Source organism: Sinocyclocheilus grahami, unplaced genomic scaffold (assembly GCF_001515645.1).
Source record: "Sinocyclocheilus grahami isolate Dianchi unplaced genomic scaffold, SAMN03320097.WGS_v1.1 scaffold1474.1, whole genome shotgun sequence".
NCBI classification, from domain to species: Eukaryota; Metazoa; Chordata; class Actinopteri; order Cypriniformes; family Cyprinidae; genus Sinocyclocheilus; species Sinocyclocheilus grahami.
Window position 1 is genome coordinate 192,496 of NW_015506653.1, and position 18,313 is coordinate 210,808.

The window sequence follows — 18,313 nt, forward strand, 5'->3', positions numbered from 1 at the left end:
GCTTGCACAGTTTGAAACTTATTTTCTCTTTTGAACAATTCTGTCTTTTGTGTTCATATCGTCTTCTATCTCTAGCTACTATGTCAAAGCAGACATGCAGATTTCTTTGAAGAATCACATACGTTTAATTTCAGGATAATTATTTTAAGTTTATTTTTAGTAATTCTTTGAATAAACAAGGTAACACTTTATATTAAGTCGTCTCATTTGTCCTTTGTTACATATGAAATAACAACATGGTAATGAAGTAGTAATTACACATTTATAAAACCAGAAAAATATAAACAAAAAAAATTCATTAACATTTTTAAACATAAACCACTGATATCAGCTCTTTTTAACATTTGCATAGCAAATGAATTATTACTAATTAAATGATCCAAAACTAAGCACTTGATATAAAGTGTGACCAATGCGAGCCAATGTGTTAAAATCAAAGCCCTGAGTATGATTCATGTGAATTTATCTACTGTGTATGAGTCACTTCACTTCACATTCATGAAAACACTGTAATTAAGTACACTTCTCACACACACACACACACACACACAAACACTCACACACACACACACAAACACTCTCACACAAACACTCTCTCACACAAACACTCTCACACACACACACAGTCTAGCTGAAGTTTCTCTTTAGTTGTGCTTTTTGCAGTGCTAGTTATAAATCAGCTTTCGTTATATTTAATCTCATTTCTTCAATGGAATCTGATTCTGCATTTTTCAGCCTGACTGATTTCTGTTCAAGCATTAAATATGAAACCCATTAAGAAAGTTGCACAGAAATCCTGTGGGATAGGCAAGTAAACATGAGCAGGTTCGACTTTAACTCATTAAACTAATTTCTTTTCTTTAGAGATGATTTTTAAATAATTATAGAAAAAGATTTTGATTAATGTGTCCTACCCAGACGTGATGCGACAAGTTTCTTGTGTCGATTGATCTGTCTGTGTACAATAAGACGAAACTACTGTGCAACATAAAACAATCACAGCCAATCAGACGATATTTGACATTTAATATTCAGCTATATGGACCAATGAGAGTAGCTTCATCACCCCGAGTCTGGTTAGGACACAGTGCAAAACCTTTAGCTTCAGAAGTTACGTGATTTCAGATGGGCGAGTGTTTGGGATGTTATTTTATGGTGAATTTCTGCTGGATGAGCTTGTATCTGTTGAGCTGCTGCTCCGAGACGGACGGCTGTAGTCCTGCCAGAGCCTGTCTGAAGTCCTCTGAACACAGAGTCAGAGCGCTGGCCTCTGAATCCACACCTGCATCACAGACACAGAGATGAAGAAAGAGTGAAGGCAAGTAGTGCAGACACTGAGAAAGAAGCAGAGTCAGGGCAGAAACATCCTTTACATTGACCAATACATTGCTAAAGCACAGGGCTAGAATGAGGTCAAAGTCCTGCAAAGCGTTTGCGTAGAGTATGTTTTTAGGCTAAGAGCGAGTAGCTGGAATATGGACACATTTCATTTCATGCATAAAATGTTACTTTTAATTTAATTTTGATTTAAACATAGCTCCATCTTCTAAACGTTTAACCAATAAAGATCTCAGCTGTAGACTGGCAAATGCACAGACACGGTTTTGATATTTTGTTTCTTAATACATTGCATATATTTGCACTGAAGTGAATGTTTGATCATGCTGATGAGTGTCTGTGTATGCCGGCATTTTACAAAGATGAAGGATCAAAGGAGTGTTTTCATGTACCTACACAAAACTAATGAACAAGTTTCACTTCCTATTCACTTATTGAATAATAATATATATTTTTAAACACAAATATATTTAATATACATAATTATAATAACAATATATTTTTATTAGTGCTGTCAATCGATTAATTTTTTTTCTGAAACGATCACGTTTAATCCCAAAAACTCAATTCTAAATTAAATCTAGATGAATCCTTAAAGCTCTTTTTCTTTTTCTTTTTTCATTTTTCAGTTTTCTGAAAACGAAACTGAAACCAACGTTGGGTCTCTCATTCCACACAAAATCAAATGTTTCCGTATTAGCAATGTATTTGAATGGCAAATTATTATTTATGTACTTCACTGGCGTTCCAATATCCGCTTAAAACAAAATGTTGTAGCGTCTGGACCAAACAAACACACAATATATATTTTGTTAGCTATATTTAACAAATACTCTGTAACCCCCCTCAGTGAACAAGCCATATGAGGACCTATGGACCCTTCCCCCGAAATGCGTAACACCTCAGGAAAGCAGAACAGGCCTCTGGTTTCATGGCAACTAAGGCTGATATCACTGGTTTTATTGCTCAAAGGAATGCAAGCAGAGAAAACTCACACCTCATTCACCCTTAGGAAAGACACACAATGCCCAAAAATTGACTATTCTCTAATTAATTAATAGGAAAACCTTTCTTTGAATGAACACACATATCCTTCAGGTCATTGTGTATGTTGTCTTTGAGATTTTATGCAGGCTTATGATGGAACCACTCGTTCCTGTCATCTTACCTATATGTAATCCTACCATGTTTAGTATCTATGAATTAGTCTTCTGATGATCTAAACGAGAGTGTATATTATATGTTGGTACATAGGCAATATATTAGTGTCCTGAGAATCTTTAGTAATTTCGATTCAAGTTCCATATGCAAATTACCATGCTTCCACACAAAGGGTCATAAACTCCCCAGTATTTCCAAACTCCCACTTGGGATTCCGGCCTTTCTCATTGGACAAGCCCATCTTGAGAGGCGTGAATCTTCTCAGAACTTAAAGGCCTCACATCAGTGACCCGCCCCAGAGTTGGTGGTTTGGTTGAATTCTGAGAAGATGAAGATGTGAGCAAACGCTCCAGGACACCCTAAGTTCGTGCCAGGCTTCGGCCTCGACTTTTCCATTCACCAAGATTCTCTGACTCAAACTGGTTCTTTTTCATCAACCAACTTCAGCAGTTTAATCCCACCTTACATTAAAGTTTTTAAATATACTTTTATATTGCAATAATTTCACATTCAATCTTCAAATGAATGTAGAAACAACAAAGACAGTATATATTTTTTATATTTGTTTAATGGCATCTTTATATGGCTAAAGCTGAGTATCACTGATACCAATACTACTGATGTCTTTGTGAAATAGTTTTTTTCTTTCTTTCTAATATTTAACCATTGACTAGCCATTTAACATTACAGTATAATAAAGAGTTGTCAATTTTAACTTTTATTAAGAGTTTAAAAAATAACTTTCAATTTAGGTGAACTTAAAACAATCTTAAACACATAAACCCATTATAATAAATGTCATATTTACCTGCGCCCATCAGAAAATATGAAATATACAGAAATTGAATAAAGCTATCAAAAACTCAATTCTAAATTAAATCTAGATGAATCCTTAAAGCTCTTTTTCTTTTGCTTTTTTCATTTTTCAGTTTTCTCATAACTCTTTACCTGTTCTGACCCACCTCAGCTCTTAAAGTCTCTGGAATGAGCTGAGGAGTTGAATTAGGTGTGTTAGATGAGGGAGACAGTGCTGCTGCTCCACAACTGTTTGGAAAACAACTGCATTTCAGAGACACGTTATTAATCTGACTCATATATAACAAATACTTGCATGCACAGATTTAAGGCAGCATTAATGACTTTTTTGGTAACTTCATGACTTAACTGACGGCATAACTATGACATTGCATGCTCGTAGTTTCTTTTGCGCTTTAATATGAAATTAGCCTATATACAGCGCAGGCTGCCGCATTTGTGTGTGCAATTGAAGAGCACGACCTACGAGCACAGTATAATGGCTGACAGGACAGGAAAATTTGTTTTTACTGACATATGGCCTGACAAGTTCACTGTTGTTCTACTGAAGCTCCTCATCGACTGTAGCTTTTCCACGCTTGTTTGACTCGCACCTGGCGCTGAGGTGAAGTTGGAACGCGTGTCTGAAAAGTCTCCCGTTTTAAGTGGTCGTAAAGATGTTCTGCATCTAAATAAATGCAATTCTTGTCAAGAAAAAGAGACAGAAGCAGCAGTTGTGAGTGGGGTGGCCAACCCTAGCTCCGCCCCTGTGTTAATTGCATTAAATATTTTTAAAGTGTTAAACTGAAAAAAATTGATCTCATGCGTTAACACTAACTTTGACAGCACTCAGTTTTATATTTCAATAATTGTTTATGTATATTGTATGTATAATTATACATAATTCCTTATATATACACAAAAATACTGACAGAAGACCTTAAGTCACTTATTATTGAAAAAAATAATACTTATTATTAGGGTGAATATATATATATATATATTAAGGATGTTCATTTTAACCGGTTAACCGACCGTATCGAATTTTGACCGTTTAATACAATCAGTTAAACGGTTTAAAAAGTTTTTTTTTTTTTTCAGTAATTTATCAAAATATTTAATTAGTACATTAGGTACCATTTGCCCCTTTTTACAAAGGTGTGTTTGAACTAAGAATCTGATGTAAATCTGCTGAATATGCAAATGGTTCAATAACTTCATGTTCTTATTTCTCTTCTCTTTAAAGGGTTAAGCTTTAACCCTTTCCTATACAAACTGTGTGTGTGTGTGTGTGTGTGTGTGTGTTAGACCAGTTTATGTGTTTATGTAGTATGTTAGACTAGTTTAAGTGTTTATGTAGTTAATAAAACTTTACTTGTATCACACTTGACATAACAAGTTATGATTAATTATTCATATTTCCCCATGAGCTGATTCGCTACAATGTTTTGCATAACATCACAGCGGTACGGTGATAACGCTTAACGGCACAGATTTTACTACATATTTAAACTGAGCAGTGTGTTTTTTTTACCATATGTTTGACTGACTGTATTTTATTATGATAATGAGCAGGCTGCATTGTCAAGGTAGCAAAGCTTAACTGTGTGTGCGGCGCAGGTGCAATCACTTGAATTTTTTCCTTCTAACAGGGGAAGAAACTACTCCTTTTAGTCATAAAGATAATCGTAATTGTAAAAGATTTACCTTTATTTGTGTACATTTACAATAAAAACAAATCTTTGTGCTTTTGTAAAATAAGCCTAAAGAAAAATCTAATCTTTCTGCCATCTGGTTTCCTTTCAAGCCCAACAATGAACCGAAGCTCTGCATATAGGCTACTTGTTGCACAGTTTTTCTTTCTTTCATTTTCTTAATATATTATTTATAGGGATAGTTCACCTAAAAATGAAAATTTTATGTTTATCTGCTTACCCCCAGGGCATCCAAGATGTAGGTGACTTTGTTTCTTCAGTAGAACACATTTGATGATTTTTAAGTCCATCCGTTGCAGTTCATCAGTCTTATAATGGATGGCAATGAAGGGACTAGATGGCCCAGCATCCTTGCCCGACGGCCGTGTAACGGGTGCGGTTCTCGTCCGGTCTGCGGGTCCGGCAGCTCACGACTCTGGCAGCACGGGAGTTCCTCTACGCACCCCTCCTGGACCCACGAGGACACCAGCGTGCATGCACGGGGAAGAGCCTTCCGGCGCTTGCGTAAACTCGTAAACTACGCCAAAGTGCGTACACATCTCACGCACCGGAAGCCATGCGCGTGCTCAAAGCAGTTGGACATAGTGGTGTAAAATAGAGGTAAAAAAATTATATAAATACTGTTCGGTTTCTCAAACAAACCGATCGTTTCGTGTGATAGGACATCAATGTGTCGTCAGGAGCTGCAGGGTTTAATTTGGATTTGTCTGTGCATGTTTTTTTTACACTCATAGACTTTGTTACCATTGCCATCCATTATAAGACTGATGAACTCCAACAGTTGGACTTAAAAATCATCAAATGTGTTCTACTGAAGAAACAAAGTCACCTACATCTTGGATGCCCTGGGGGTAAGCAGATAAACATCAAATTTTCATTTTTGGGTGAATTATCCCTTTAAGTAAAGATATATTTCTCGTATAGGCCTATTTATATATATATATAAAATGAATAAATAGGCCTACAGTTAAGCATATATATATATATATATATATATATATACTTAGGCTAGTTTTATGATGTTTTTCTCTGCTCGCAGAAGCGCTGCAGGTGCGTGATGTGATGTGATATGATAGGACCATGTGAATCCTCATGTTCTGTTGTTTGCTGCTTTTTGCGCATGTAAAATTAATCCCCGGGAAACAAATGTTAGTATTTTTAACGGGTCACAGACACTTATCCTTTCTAATTTAATTCAATTCTAATTTAAAATAATCTTGTCGGTTAACGGTTAACAAACGTTTAACGAGCGTCGGTTGTTGGTTAGGAAAAATAACCGAAATGAACATCCCTAACACACATACATATATATATTTATATATATAATGTAATTATAAATAATTCATATTATTTTAAATTATTTATTATAATTAAGATTTTTTTTTTATTTTTTTGAAAGAAGTCTTAAGCTCAGCAAGGCTGAATTTATTTAATCAAAAACAGTAATATAATAATAATAATATTTTTATTCAGCAAGAACGCATTAAACTGATCGAAAGTGAAGTGAAGAAATTTAGAAAGATTTCTATTTCAAGTAAATGCTGTTCTTTTAAACTTTATATTCATTTGCTTTGACACAATCTGTATTGTTAAAAGCGCTATATAAATAAAGGTGACTTGACTTAATAATTGAGAACCAATAAAATACTGAACACTAATAACTGAACACTAAATTGTCATATTAAAATGATTTCTGGAAGAAAAATGCTTGTCATCTCTAGAGAAATAACATTCACATGCATGTGGTGTGGTGATGAAATCCTAATGACCAACAAACAAGCAGCCCTTACAGCTCTGAGGACCGAAAGAAACAGAGACTGTGGCATTTTCTGTAACATTTGCCATTTAGTTTGACATGGATACTCACCCCCGAGTCACATAATCAGAAAAGGCCGTTCATGGTATATTTTTCCACATACCTTCAGCGATACGTGAAATCTTTCTCTTGATGGCACACATCATGGCGTCCGAACAGAGCGCGTAGAGATCGGCTCCGGTCAGCTGAGGAGGACAGGACTCCACGACCTCCGACAGACACACGCTGGGATCCACCTTAAACCTGCACCCAGAACAGCAGCAATAACACACACCCTCCAGCACTGAGAGAGAGGAGCGTCATGATGGACACACTCACCTGCGCAAGACTGCCTTCAGAACCTGCAGCTGAGACTCTCTGTCTTCATTCACACCCACATACACCAACTTATCAAACCTGGGGCGAAAACATGCAAGAATGCAAGAATGCCAGACAAACTGAAAAGCAACTGAATCTAAATGTATTTACCTGCCAGGCCTGAGCAATGATTGGTCCAGCAGATCTGGGCGGTTAGTTGCTCCGATCACAAAGACGTCTCCAGACGAATGAAGACCGTCCAGCTCTGCTAAAAGCTGTGACACAACCCTAAAAACAAACAATGACAAAACCTGGCTTGTCATGATGCACCAATACACATAGTTTCAAAGCAGCTTCACAGTATTAAACAGGAAAGCACCAGAATCAATCATGCAAAATTAAAAACTGAGGCAAATCCAAATTCATGCAGGAAAAAGTCTTTATTCAGCTCGAGTAGTTCAATAACAATAATAGTTCAGTTCAATAACCGCATGTATTTGTGGATTTTGAATTTCGAGTTCTTGCGTCAAGACATGCTGAAAAGTCCACAAATAGGTGGACTCCACCCACTGTCTACTCAAGCCAATCAGAGAACAGAGCCACATCGCTATGCCCAATCACGTTTTGCTTTACACTCAGGAGGTGGCAATAGATTCACTTTGCATCCCTGAAAGGAAGTGACATGGCGACGAGTCACCGGCAGTAAACTGATGTCCCGTTCTCCTTCTGAAGTACTCCCCGCTTGCACAAATATAGGACAAAATATCATGTAGAAGACCAAATACGAGTCCAAGTGACCATACCGATTTTATGGACTTCCTATCTCAGCCAGTGCAGATGAATGAGGTTATATGAAGGAGAGACCGCCCTGAGTGTAAAGCAAAACGTGATTAGTTATAGTGATAACATGATTGGTCAGCGCAATGTGGCCGTTATGTGATTGGCTTGAGTAGATGTGGGTGGAGTCCACCTATCTGTGGATTTGTGAGAACTTTACATTTATTTGTGAATCATAATGTATTTATTTGGAATAAAGGAACAAAAATAACCCCATAGTACAGTATACTCACATAAAGCAATACAAAATGTCGGATCTGTGATAGTTTTTAATGTCGCAAGATATGTAAACTATATAATCTATACAAAGCTCTAAATATTGGATACATGAGCATATCCAACTTTATTAGTAAACATTCAATGTACTCATGTAAAGCAATAGACATTATATAGGAAATTTCAACTGCTTGATTTCTCATATCGTCGCAAATGTAACTATATTATCGCCCAGCTCTAATCTGCTAAATGTGACTATAAGGCATAAATATATTAAAATATTATACTTGAAACAAAGTGTATTGTGAAAAGCACTAAACAAATAAAATTGACTCGACTTGAATGCAAGTATCTGAATTGTATTGGTGTATTTTCATTTTACTTCACTATATTCCAAACCATAATATCTTACTTTTTACTCCACTACATTTTATGAGAATTTATCTTTCCACGTTATTCTGAACTGAGGAAATCCCGAGGCAGGATCCCATACCTGATTCGTGAACCAGCTGAATCTTTTGAACTGGTTCATAAATCACACTGAATGATTCATTCACGGATTGGACTGGTGTTGTGAGTTTAGTATCTGCACATGTCTTGTGATGCTGACCTGTCCATCACCCCTCCTGAGTCCCCACTGTGGCCTCTATTAGGAGCCAAAGAGTCCAGCTCATCAAAGAAAATAACACAGGGAGCAGCAGTTCTGGCCTTACTGAACACTGACAGACAGAGAGAGAAGTGTTAACCAGCTCAGTGAAATAAATATAGAGGACAAACAGACTGACAGGAGTAGTTTATTTCGTTGCTCTTACCCTCTCGAATGTTCTCTTCACTCTGACCAACGTACATGTTGATGAGCTCAGGACCTTTCACACTGAAATCAAACACCAAAGTGTTGCACTCTGACCAGTCTCTTGAATATTTCAAACTCAAAAGCAAACAGAGGCTAGTGCTGTAGTCACCTGAGGAAGGTCATGGTACACTCGGTGGCGACGGCTTTAGCCAGCAGGGTTTTTCCGGTGCCCGGCGGCCCGTAGAGCAGCAGTCCAGAGCGCCGCAGCCCCAGCGAGAGCAGCTCTGGATGCTCCAGAGGAAGCTGAATTGTGTCCAGAATCTCCTTCTTAACCTGCTGCAGTCCACCGACGTCCTGCCATCTGACCGACGGGATCTGAGATGAAGAAACTCTGCATTTTAGACACAATCTAAAACATTTAGATTGTGTCTAAATTTAGACACAAAACTAAACTAAATTTAGAGCAGCATTTGATACCGTTTCACACTCAATACTCTTAAGTAGATTGGAATCTATTGGAATTGCTGGTACGGCTTTATGTTGGTTTCGCTCCTATCTCACAGACCGTAACAGTTTAAATCCAAATCTACTTATGTTGTCACCGGTGTTCCACAGGGTTCTGTTTTGGGACCTCTTCTGTTTCTTATCTACCTTTTACCTATTGGCACCATTTTTAGGAAATATGGTATTCATTTCTATTGTTATGCTGATGACACCCAACTTTATCTGTCTTCTAAACTTTCCTCAAAGTTTCCTCCTTCTGCTCTTCTTGAGTATCTTGATGAATTAAAAACTTGGTTTTCAAGTAATTTTCTCAAATTAAATAATAGTAAAACAGAAAGTACAAAAAACAAAATAGATAAGTCAAACATTTTCTCTGTGATAATAGACAATTGTCCTGTTCCTCTGTCTAATCAGGTTAAAAGTTTGGGTGTCATCCTCGATAAAACTTTGTCGTTTGTAGCTCATATTAACAGTGTTACCTGTTCTGCATTCTTTCATATTAGGAATATCAATCGTCTGCGACCTGTCCTTTCCCTGAAGAGTACTGCTACTCTTGTGCATGCTCTTGTAACATCACAAATCGACTATTGTAATGCTTTGTTTTATGGACTTCCTTCCAAATCACTTCACAAACTACAGTTGGTATAAAATGCCGCTGCTCAAGTTATCACCAAAACTTCCAACTCTGAACACTACGGAAGTTCTAAGTTTATTATTATTTTTTTCCTTCTTGTTTTCTCGTTATAACGACTTATTTTCTCGTTATATCAACATAACGAATGCATGGCCGCTTAGAACTTCCGTAGAACACATCTCTCCTGTTCTACAAAATTTGCACTAGCTCCCAGTTAAATTCCGTGTAAATTTTAAAATTTTACTTTTAACCTACAAAGCAGGTTTTAAGATCTGCTTCTGCACTTACTCTTGTTCTCCCATGCACTCGGACAACTTCCATGGGGTCACAAGCTTTTGGTTATGCGGCTCCCCTTTTATGGAACTCACTTCCTGTAGAAGTTCGCAATAGTCTTCCGGTCTTTAAATATCGTCTTAAAACTTATTTGTTTAGGCAGGTTTTTATGTGATTTTATGTCTGTTTGTTGTATTGGCTTTTATTGTTTAATGTTATTGTTTTACTCTGTTTTATGGACTTTGTAAGGTGTCCTTGAGTGCCATGAAAGGCGCCTATAAATAAAATGCATAATAATAATAATAATCACAGCTTTAAAGCAGGAGATTTTACTGATAGCTGGGTAAATAGTACATTACAGCAGAGACTTCATTTCTGGGTGAACTTTTATTACTTTATAGGCGATTTCAGAAGAGGCTAGCAATAGCAAGCTAGCTTTGAAAGCATAAGATCCCACCCTCCCTGAAAATCACTCTCCAAAGCCACGCCTCCTCCAAAACACATGACCGCGCACAGACAGACCACATGATAACCAGCGACACGATGAGAAACGCTGTCAGAGCACCTCATGTCTCATTCACCGGTGAGACAACATCACAGTACAAAGCGCATAATATTACAATAATAACACCTTCCAGGCAGGACAGCTTATCGTAGTCCGTGGACTGAAGAATTTGATTGGACAAACATTTTTATGGTCCTACGCCTCCCACAGATGATATAAATACATATAAATACATTTAGAGCACTTAACTTAAAGATTGCTGTCGGGACGTGAAGAGAATTTCAACCAGCAGAACAAAAAATGTTTTTGAACAATCACCCTTGTGAAAAAGAAGTGTGCTTAATTGCATTGAATGTGCACTTACAGTGTACTTTAAAACTTAAAAGTATCATTTTAAACTATTACTGGCAGATAATGTTAATTAATAATTAATAAAACAAAAGTGTTTCTTAACACACTTAAGCACACTTTTAAAGAGTGCATTTTGCAATAATGTCAAATTAAAAGTTTTACTTTAAAGTACCATTTAAATCAGTTTTAATAACATTTTGCCATGCTTTTAAGAAATACACATTTTTATGTGCTGACTTACATGCTAAAGTGCATGTAAAGTGCTTGATTATTAACTGTAGTGTGTTATTGTAGTGTTATATATATTTAAATACTTGACATACAGGTTTCAATAGAAATGACATTAAAGTATATGTGACCCTGGACCACAAAACCAGTCATAATGGTCTTTTAATGAGATTTAATAATCAATCAAAGCTGAATAAATAAGCTTTCCACTGATGTATGGTTTGTTAGGATAGGACAATATTTGGCTGAGATACAGCTATTTGAAAATCTGGAATCTCAGGGTGCAAAAAAATCTAAATATTTAGAATTAATATAGAATATATAAAATATATATATATATAAATATAGATAATTAAAGTTGTCCAAATTAAGTCCTTAGCAATGCATATTACTAATCAAAAATTAAGTTTTGATATATTTACAGTAGGAAATTTACAAAATATCTTCATGGAACATGATCTTTACTTAATATCCTAATGATTTTTGGCATAAAAGAAAAATGTATAATTTTGACCCAATACAATGTATTGTTGGCTGTTGCTACAAATATACCCCAGTGACTTAAGACTGCTTTTGTGCTCCAGGGTCACATATTTTAGTTTATAATAAATGATTGTCAGTACAATCGGCAGTAAACTTTAACCATATTTTAAAGACAATACTCAATAACAAAACTACACATAAAGATGTACTTAAGCAGGTCAAAAAATAACTCTAAATGCATTTAATATAAATATAATATAATTCATTTTTATGAGGGTACAATGGACACAAAAGTCAAAGTAAGGTAACTGTACTTTTGGGGCTCCGATGGCTTGTGAATGTGCCTCCTGTAGGGCATCCAGTGCCGCGCTGAAGTCCTCAGACGTGACGCTCACCCCAGAGACACACAGATCCTCCTCTTCCTGTTCACTCGCCGCTTCTGGAAAACTACACACGAAAAACACCACACCAGTTTCTCATCCATTCGACAGAGAAAAACAGTGCTGGAGTGACTGACAGCAGTGGGGTGAAGACTCACTACGTCTGTAGAAGTCGTCTGTGAGCGGCTTTCCCAGCGCTGGTAAGAAGTGCGCAAAGATCTCCTAAAACAAAACCCTACAGAAACAAAGTCAACATGAAACCCTACTGGCAATCAAATGCACTTATGTAAAGTTGGACCAGGACCATGTATGAAAAAATACATATGGTAAATCTGAATGCACAGATAAGATGGATGAGCAGTCAATAGTCTCACAGCTGTCTGTTTGGCAATCTTGCCAAGATTGACGTCTTTTCCCAACAGCAGGTCCTCACTGAGGCTGGAGAGCATCGTCCTGCGCTGCTCCTCGGACAGGCTCTCTAGCGCCACCTGGTGCACAAACGCTGCCATCACATCTGAGGACAGCTCTCGCTGGCTGCTCACAGACCCCACCACCACCACACTGCAGAAGAAGAGAAGAAAGCAAGCAAACAATGACAAATGGTCATCTGTTCAGGTTCTTTCAACAGTCTTTGAAGGTCTCTTCCATTAAAGCGAATGGAAGGAGTCTGTCGTGCTGGCACCTCACCTGGCGTGAGCAGCTGCTATGAGCTGGCAGAGGGTGGAGGTGACCCTGGAGTCGGTCTCTGAGCCGTCCCGCGGCTGGCCGAGCAGCTGCAGGTTTCTCAGCAGCAAAACACACGGATGATGGAGCTCCGCTCTCTCAAAGACAGACCTCATCTTAGCCTCGCATGCAGCTGCAGTGTCTGCGCAGAGACTGACGCAATCCACCTGCACATATCCAGCCTCATTTACATCTCTATTCATATTTGTGGCCCTGGACCACAAAAACAGTCATAAGGGTAAATTTTTGGAAATTGAGATTTATACATCTGAATAAATAATCTTTCCATTGATGTATGGTTTGTCAGGATAGGACAATATTTGTCTGAGATACAACTATTTGAAAATCTGGAATCTGAGGGTGCAAAAAAAATCTAAATATTGAGAAAATCTCCTTTAAAGTTGTCCAAATGAAGTTCTTAGCAATGCATATTACAAATCAAAAATTAAGTTTTGATATATTTACAGTAGGAAATTTACAAAATATCTTCATGGAACATGATCTTTACTTAATGTCCTAATGATTTTTGGCATAAAAGAAAAATCAATAATTTTGAACCATACAATGTATTTTTGGCTATTGCTACAAATATACCCCAGCGACTTAAGCCTGCTTTTGTGCTCCAGGCTCACATATTATAAAACGGAGAGTTCCGGTCCTTGGTTCTGATTGGTTGAGCCGCTTTCGAAGCTGTTGTAAATTACTCTACAAACACACACCTTTGTTTACTTCTGTGTGTTGTTCGGCAACAACTTTGTTGCAACCACAACTGTTTCTGAGGAACTACATTGTTTGGTGGAAGAAGACTGTTTTTATTAATATCATAAAACTTAATTTGCTTATATGGAATATGGAATAACCGTTTTATAAAAGTAATAAGCCCCGTGAAGCCGTGGTTTACAGTGAATTTATAACGGCTAAGGGGGTTTTAGTCTAACACCCCCTTAGCTGTTATAAATTCACTGTAAACCACGGCTTCACGAGGCTTATTGCTTTTATAACACTAGACAAAAAGCATATATATTCTGTGGAGTTTTGTTTTGGACAAAAAATGCAGCTATTAAATATGGCCATAACATGAGTCAGCACTGTGACATTTGTTCCCTTGACGTAATTTAGTTGGCCACAAATTTGAACAATGTGGCAGTGTTTTAACTAAAATGAGTAACCAAAATAATAAGTCAGATGAAACCAATTCTTCATTCATAGTCACAGTATCATGCCTGCATTTCATGTGCAGAGCTCTGAGGAAAATAAAGAAATGTGGACTAAAAATATCCAACAAATTAATTCTGTACAGAAAACTATCAAGGACATTTGTAAGATGGTATGATTAAAATGTCACTCAATATTTGTATATTCTATGTATTGTTATGCTTATTAGAGCATCGCGTTTGTTAGCTTAGCAACATGCTAATGTTCTACTAAACTCTACTAGACTCAACTGTGTTTTGTTTCCCGTAAACTTATGAAAAACACAACTTATGAATGTTTTAATGCTCTGTGGAACTGTGGAAAAACACAAAACTCAGGAAAGTCACAGCTCACCTTGATCAGATGCAGATGCAGCCTCCTGCTAGCTGCTCTTACCGCGGTAACTTTACCACTGCCATTGGGACCCATCAGAAGAACCGAACAGCCTCTTTTTAACGTTAGACAGCTGCAGAGAATAACAAAATATATATACTGTATATATATATATATATATATATATATTTTTTTTTTTTTTTTTTTATGTAAATTAAAAAAGTAATAACATTTTAATATATTTAACATGTTATCAATGCAGCGTTCCAGCAATGCTGAAAATACAAGATATAGCATCGACTAGCACTTAAAACATCTTCTAAAGCAGTAGTTCTTAACCAGGGGCAGCAGGATGACTTCAAAGCATTCAAATGAAGAAATCAGTTTTAATATATTACAATAATCTAACTTCAATCTAAATCTAAATGCTATTTAACACATACAATCAAGATGTAAACTAAATTCATACTATTTTTTTCCCCTCAATAACTATTACTTTTATTGAAGAATACAAAGTTGTGGAATCACAAAATTAATTGTGGTTCATTTGTTTAATATATCAACAGGTTCTGTTAATATGCCAGTTGCAATAATCAATATATCTACTTATCGCGCAATATATGTACATGACCTCAATCATTTTTGGTGACGCAATATATCACCCATTATATTTACATAAGAATTAATGTCACCATGTTTTGTACATTCCACTTGCGCCTGTGTCTTTTGCAGCTTCTCATGCATAACGTGGTGTAGTCATGAGGTGCTAGTTCACATTTAAAAAATGCTTCTACCAACAAAGTTTCATCTGCAGATGTGGTCTTGTTTAGGGATCTGTATCTGCAATATTGAGGTTGTGAGCACCTTATTCATAATATATGTATATATATATATATATATATATATATATATATACACAATACAGACCTTTCACTGAAGTGAGGTTGTATGATAGTGAGCAGTTGCTCCACAGTGCTGGACAGACCCGGAGGACAGAGACTCGTCCAGAAAGACCAACCCTTCTGCAGCACCGAGCAGGGAGACCGGCTGTGGGCGGAGCCTCCCTGTGGACAGCCAATCAGAGGTCGAGCACAACTGCATATATTAACTGTGTGGTCTGACAGAGCAGATTCTGATTGGACTATTATTAATATAATTTCTCACCATGTAGAGCGAAGTGTGACTGGAATCAGCCAGATATGAAGAAACCTCTTCCTCCTCCGCAGAGAAACCACACACCTGCTTTACTCTGAAATACAGCACAGGCCAGCTGCCAAACACAGAACCTGCATGAGGATTGGTTTTCAAAGGTCTTTAAAGCATCTCCTGAAGATGAACCCGCACCTGAGGATTCCTTCAGAGCTGTTCTCTATAAGATCAGGATGTCCTTCTGTCGGGATTCCCAAAATACTCCCCCGCTGAACAAGCCTGCAAACAAACACAACGCTCAGGAAAGCCAGGAAGAGGGAGAGAGCATATACGCTATATGTCTGAAAGTGCGCTGTGAGCACCTGGGTGAGCTGAAGTGTTTGTGGAGGATGCTGTCGAAGGGCCCATGGGAGTTGTAGTTTGGAGATACGACGGCTTCAATGTGCAGCTCTTTAGCGAACGGAGGCACTGCGCATCGACACGCGCTCACGGAGATCTGAGACTCTGCACGCGACGAGATCTTATTCCACCTCTGCTTCAATCAAATCACACACACACAAACCTAATCACACATCTGATCGACCATCAGACCTCACTGAGTGTTACCCTACAGTGGCAGACTGATCAAATAATATCTGGCCATTTCTGAGATGAACAGCAGTCGATTACCAGAACTGTGATTAAAAATTCTATAGAATAGGTGTATATATATATATAAGGAATTTTACAACTAAATAAATTGTACTATATAGGTATTTTCTGTTATGAAGAAACCCTTTGAACTCTTAACATGTATAAAAATCTAAATGCTTGTCTAATTTAGGGAAGTATTTGTATTTACTCTCTCTATACTGAAGTATATCAGAGGATATGTAAGTATACCTTAATATATAAACTATATTATCACACAGCTTTAAAATATATATTAATTTCTTTATATGTTTATATATATATATATATATATATATATATATATATCTTTATTCGCACTCATGCAGTATATCCTCACATAAGGCTGCTTTGTTTATATCATCACAAAATGTAAACCATATTATCACCCAGGTCTAATCTTATATTTAAATGTATAACTATAAACAAATAACCAAATATAAGTGTAAGAAAATTTATTAATAAATAAAAATAAATGGCACATGGCAAATCTGCTCAAACCAATTAATGAAATCATTTCAAATTATCCAGTGTTACCTTAATGGCGATACTGTGATACAACAAATTTGATTTTCATTTTTTCAAATGGTGAATTTTAAAATGAACAATTTTCAGTTTTTTTTTTTATTGTGTTGGCCACAGTCATTAAACTACTTCACCTTAATCTTGATGGTCTTGTTTCCAACAGGCACAGGCATCCCTTCTGCCAGGTTAAACCACTGAACCGGTGAAATCAAGCCCACATTGTCCTTCACATCCACGTCTTGCTGTCTAACTGAGTCAAAAGCTTTGATTGCAAGCAGATGAACACGTCCCTGCTCGGCCAGGACAGGACTCTGAGCCGGAGGGGTCTTCTTAATCTTCTCTGCTGGGACGGACGCAATGACCCACTCCCCGTTAAACACACCCAGCTTCAGCAACAAGCTCTTGCTCACAAAAACCGTGCTGTCCGCGTCCAGTCCTTCATCACGCTCGAGTCTAGACAGTATTCCTCCAGGTTTGTGGAGGTCTGCGGCGTCTAGCACGCGCACATCGAGTCTGCATTCAAGAGCCTGCGAGAAAGCGCTGAAGTCCAGCACTCTACTGTTCAGCAAAGAGCCGCCAGAACTCAAGCTACTTGCGTACTGGGCGAAATCAGAGACAAAGAGAGAGGACACTAGCATGATGCCGGTGCTGCTGAGCTCCAGATCTCTGCAGTCGGAGAGCACCACACTGGTGTCCACTGTTATCCTGCCCTGGCTGACAGGTGTGCACTCCAGCACCGTCACCTCTGACAGCTGCTGCTGCACCTGTGCGGCTTCTTCACCCAGTAAATGATGGTAGGGTAAGAGCAGAGCATCGCCTTGCCTCGCCAGCAGAGTCTGTCCGTGACAGGAGGCTAGGATCAGCAGAGCATTGGAGAACTTCTCTGAAGAAGCCCATTTAAAGCTCTGCTTCGTCCGAGCCCCGATGACAATCTTCTTTAAAGGCAGCAGACACTGCGGGCGAACCGTTCCCGGCGAGTGCTCCTTCAGGCCGTAGTGTTTGAGGAAAGATTTACTCACATAAACAGCGAGGCACGTGAGAATGTTTACATCGGTCTCTTCCTCTGGAGCTATGTGCGCGCACACCAGAAAGCCCCGATTACAGGGGGACTGCTGCTCCATCAGTGACAGTAACAACGCGTGTGTGGGTCCAGTGCGGTCTGGAAACTGTTGAGTGAATTGTGATTTGTTGATAAGCACATGTAGAGGATGAATGTGTGTTGGAAAGTCATCAAGACACTGCAACTTCACGGGGGCCGCCATGTTGAAAATGTGCGCATGCGCAGTGAAACGAGAAAAACTGACCGCTGACAGAAAATCTTTTTATATATATATATATATATATATATATATATATATATATATATATATATATATATATATATATACTTCTAA

The 18,313-nt window shown here is 37.7% G+C and overlaps 1 protein-coding gene across 1 annotated transcript; it reads right to left on the minus strand.

The window, feature by feature from the left end:
• Window positions 1-565: 565 nt before the first annotated feature.
• Window positions 566-18,213, minus strand: pex6 (peroxisomal biogenesis factor 6). Its single transcript, XM_016256775.1, has 17 exons — window positions 17,054-18,213; window positions 16,088-16,257; window positions 15,921-16,004; window positions 15,741-15,846; window positions 15,504-15,640; window positions 14,598-14,709; window positions 13,014-13,216; window positions 12,701-12,887; window positions 12,485-12,561; window positions 12,261-12,393; window positions 9,138-9,343; window positions 8,988-9,049; window positions 8,786-8,894; window positions 7,294-7,410; window positions 7,144-7,221; window positions 6,929-7,068; window positions 566-1,282 (listed from the first exon to the last, which is right to left on the minus strand). Exons 1-17 carry the CDS (start codon window positions 18,179-18,181, stop codon window positions 1,146-1,148), a joined length of 3,186 nt encoding a protein of 1,061 aa, XP_016112261.1. The 5' UTR covers window positions 18,182-18,213; the 3' UTR covers window positions 566-1,145.
• Window positions 18,214-18,313: the final 100 nt, after the last annotated feature.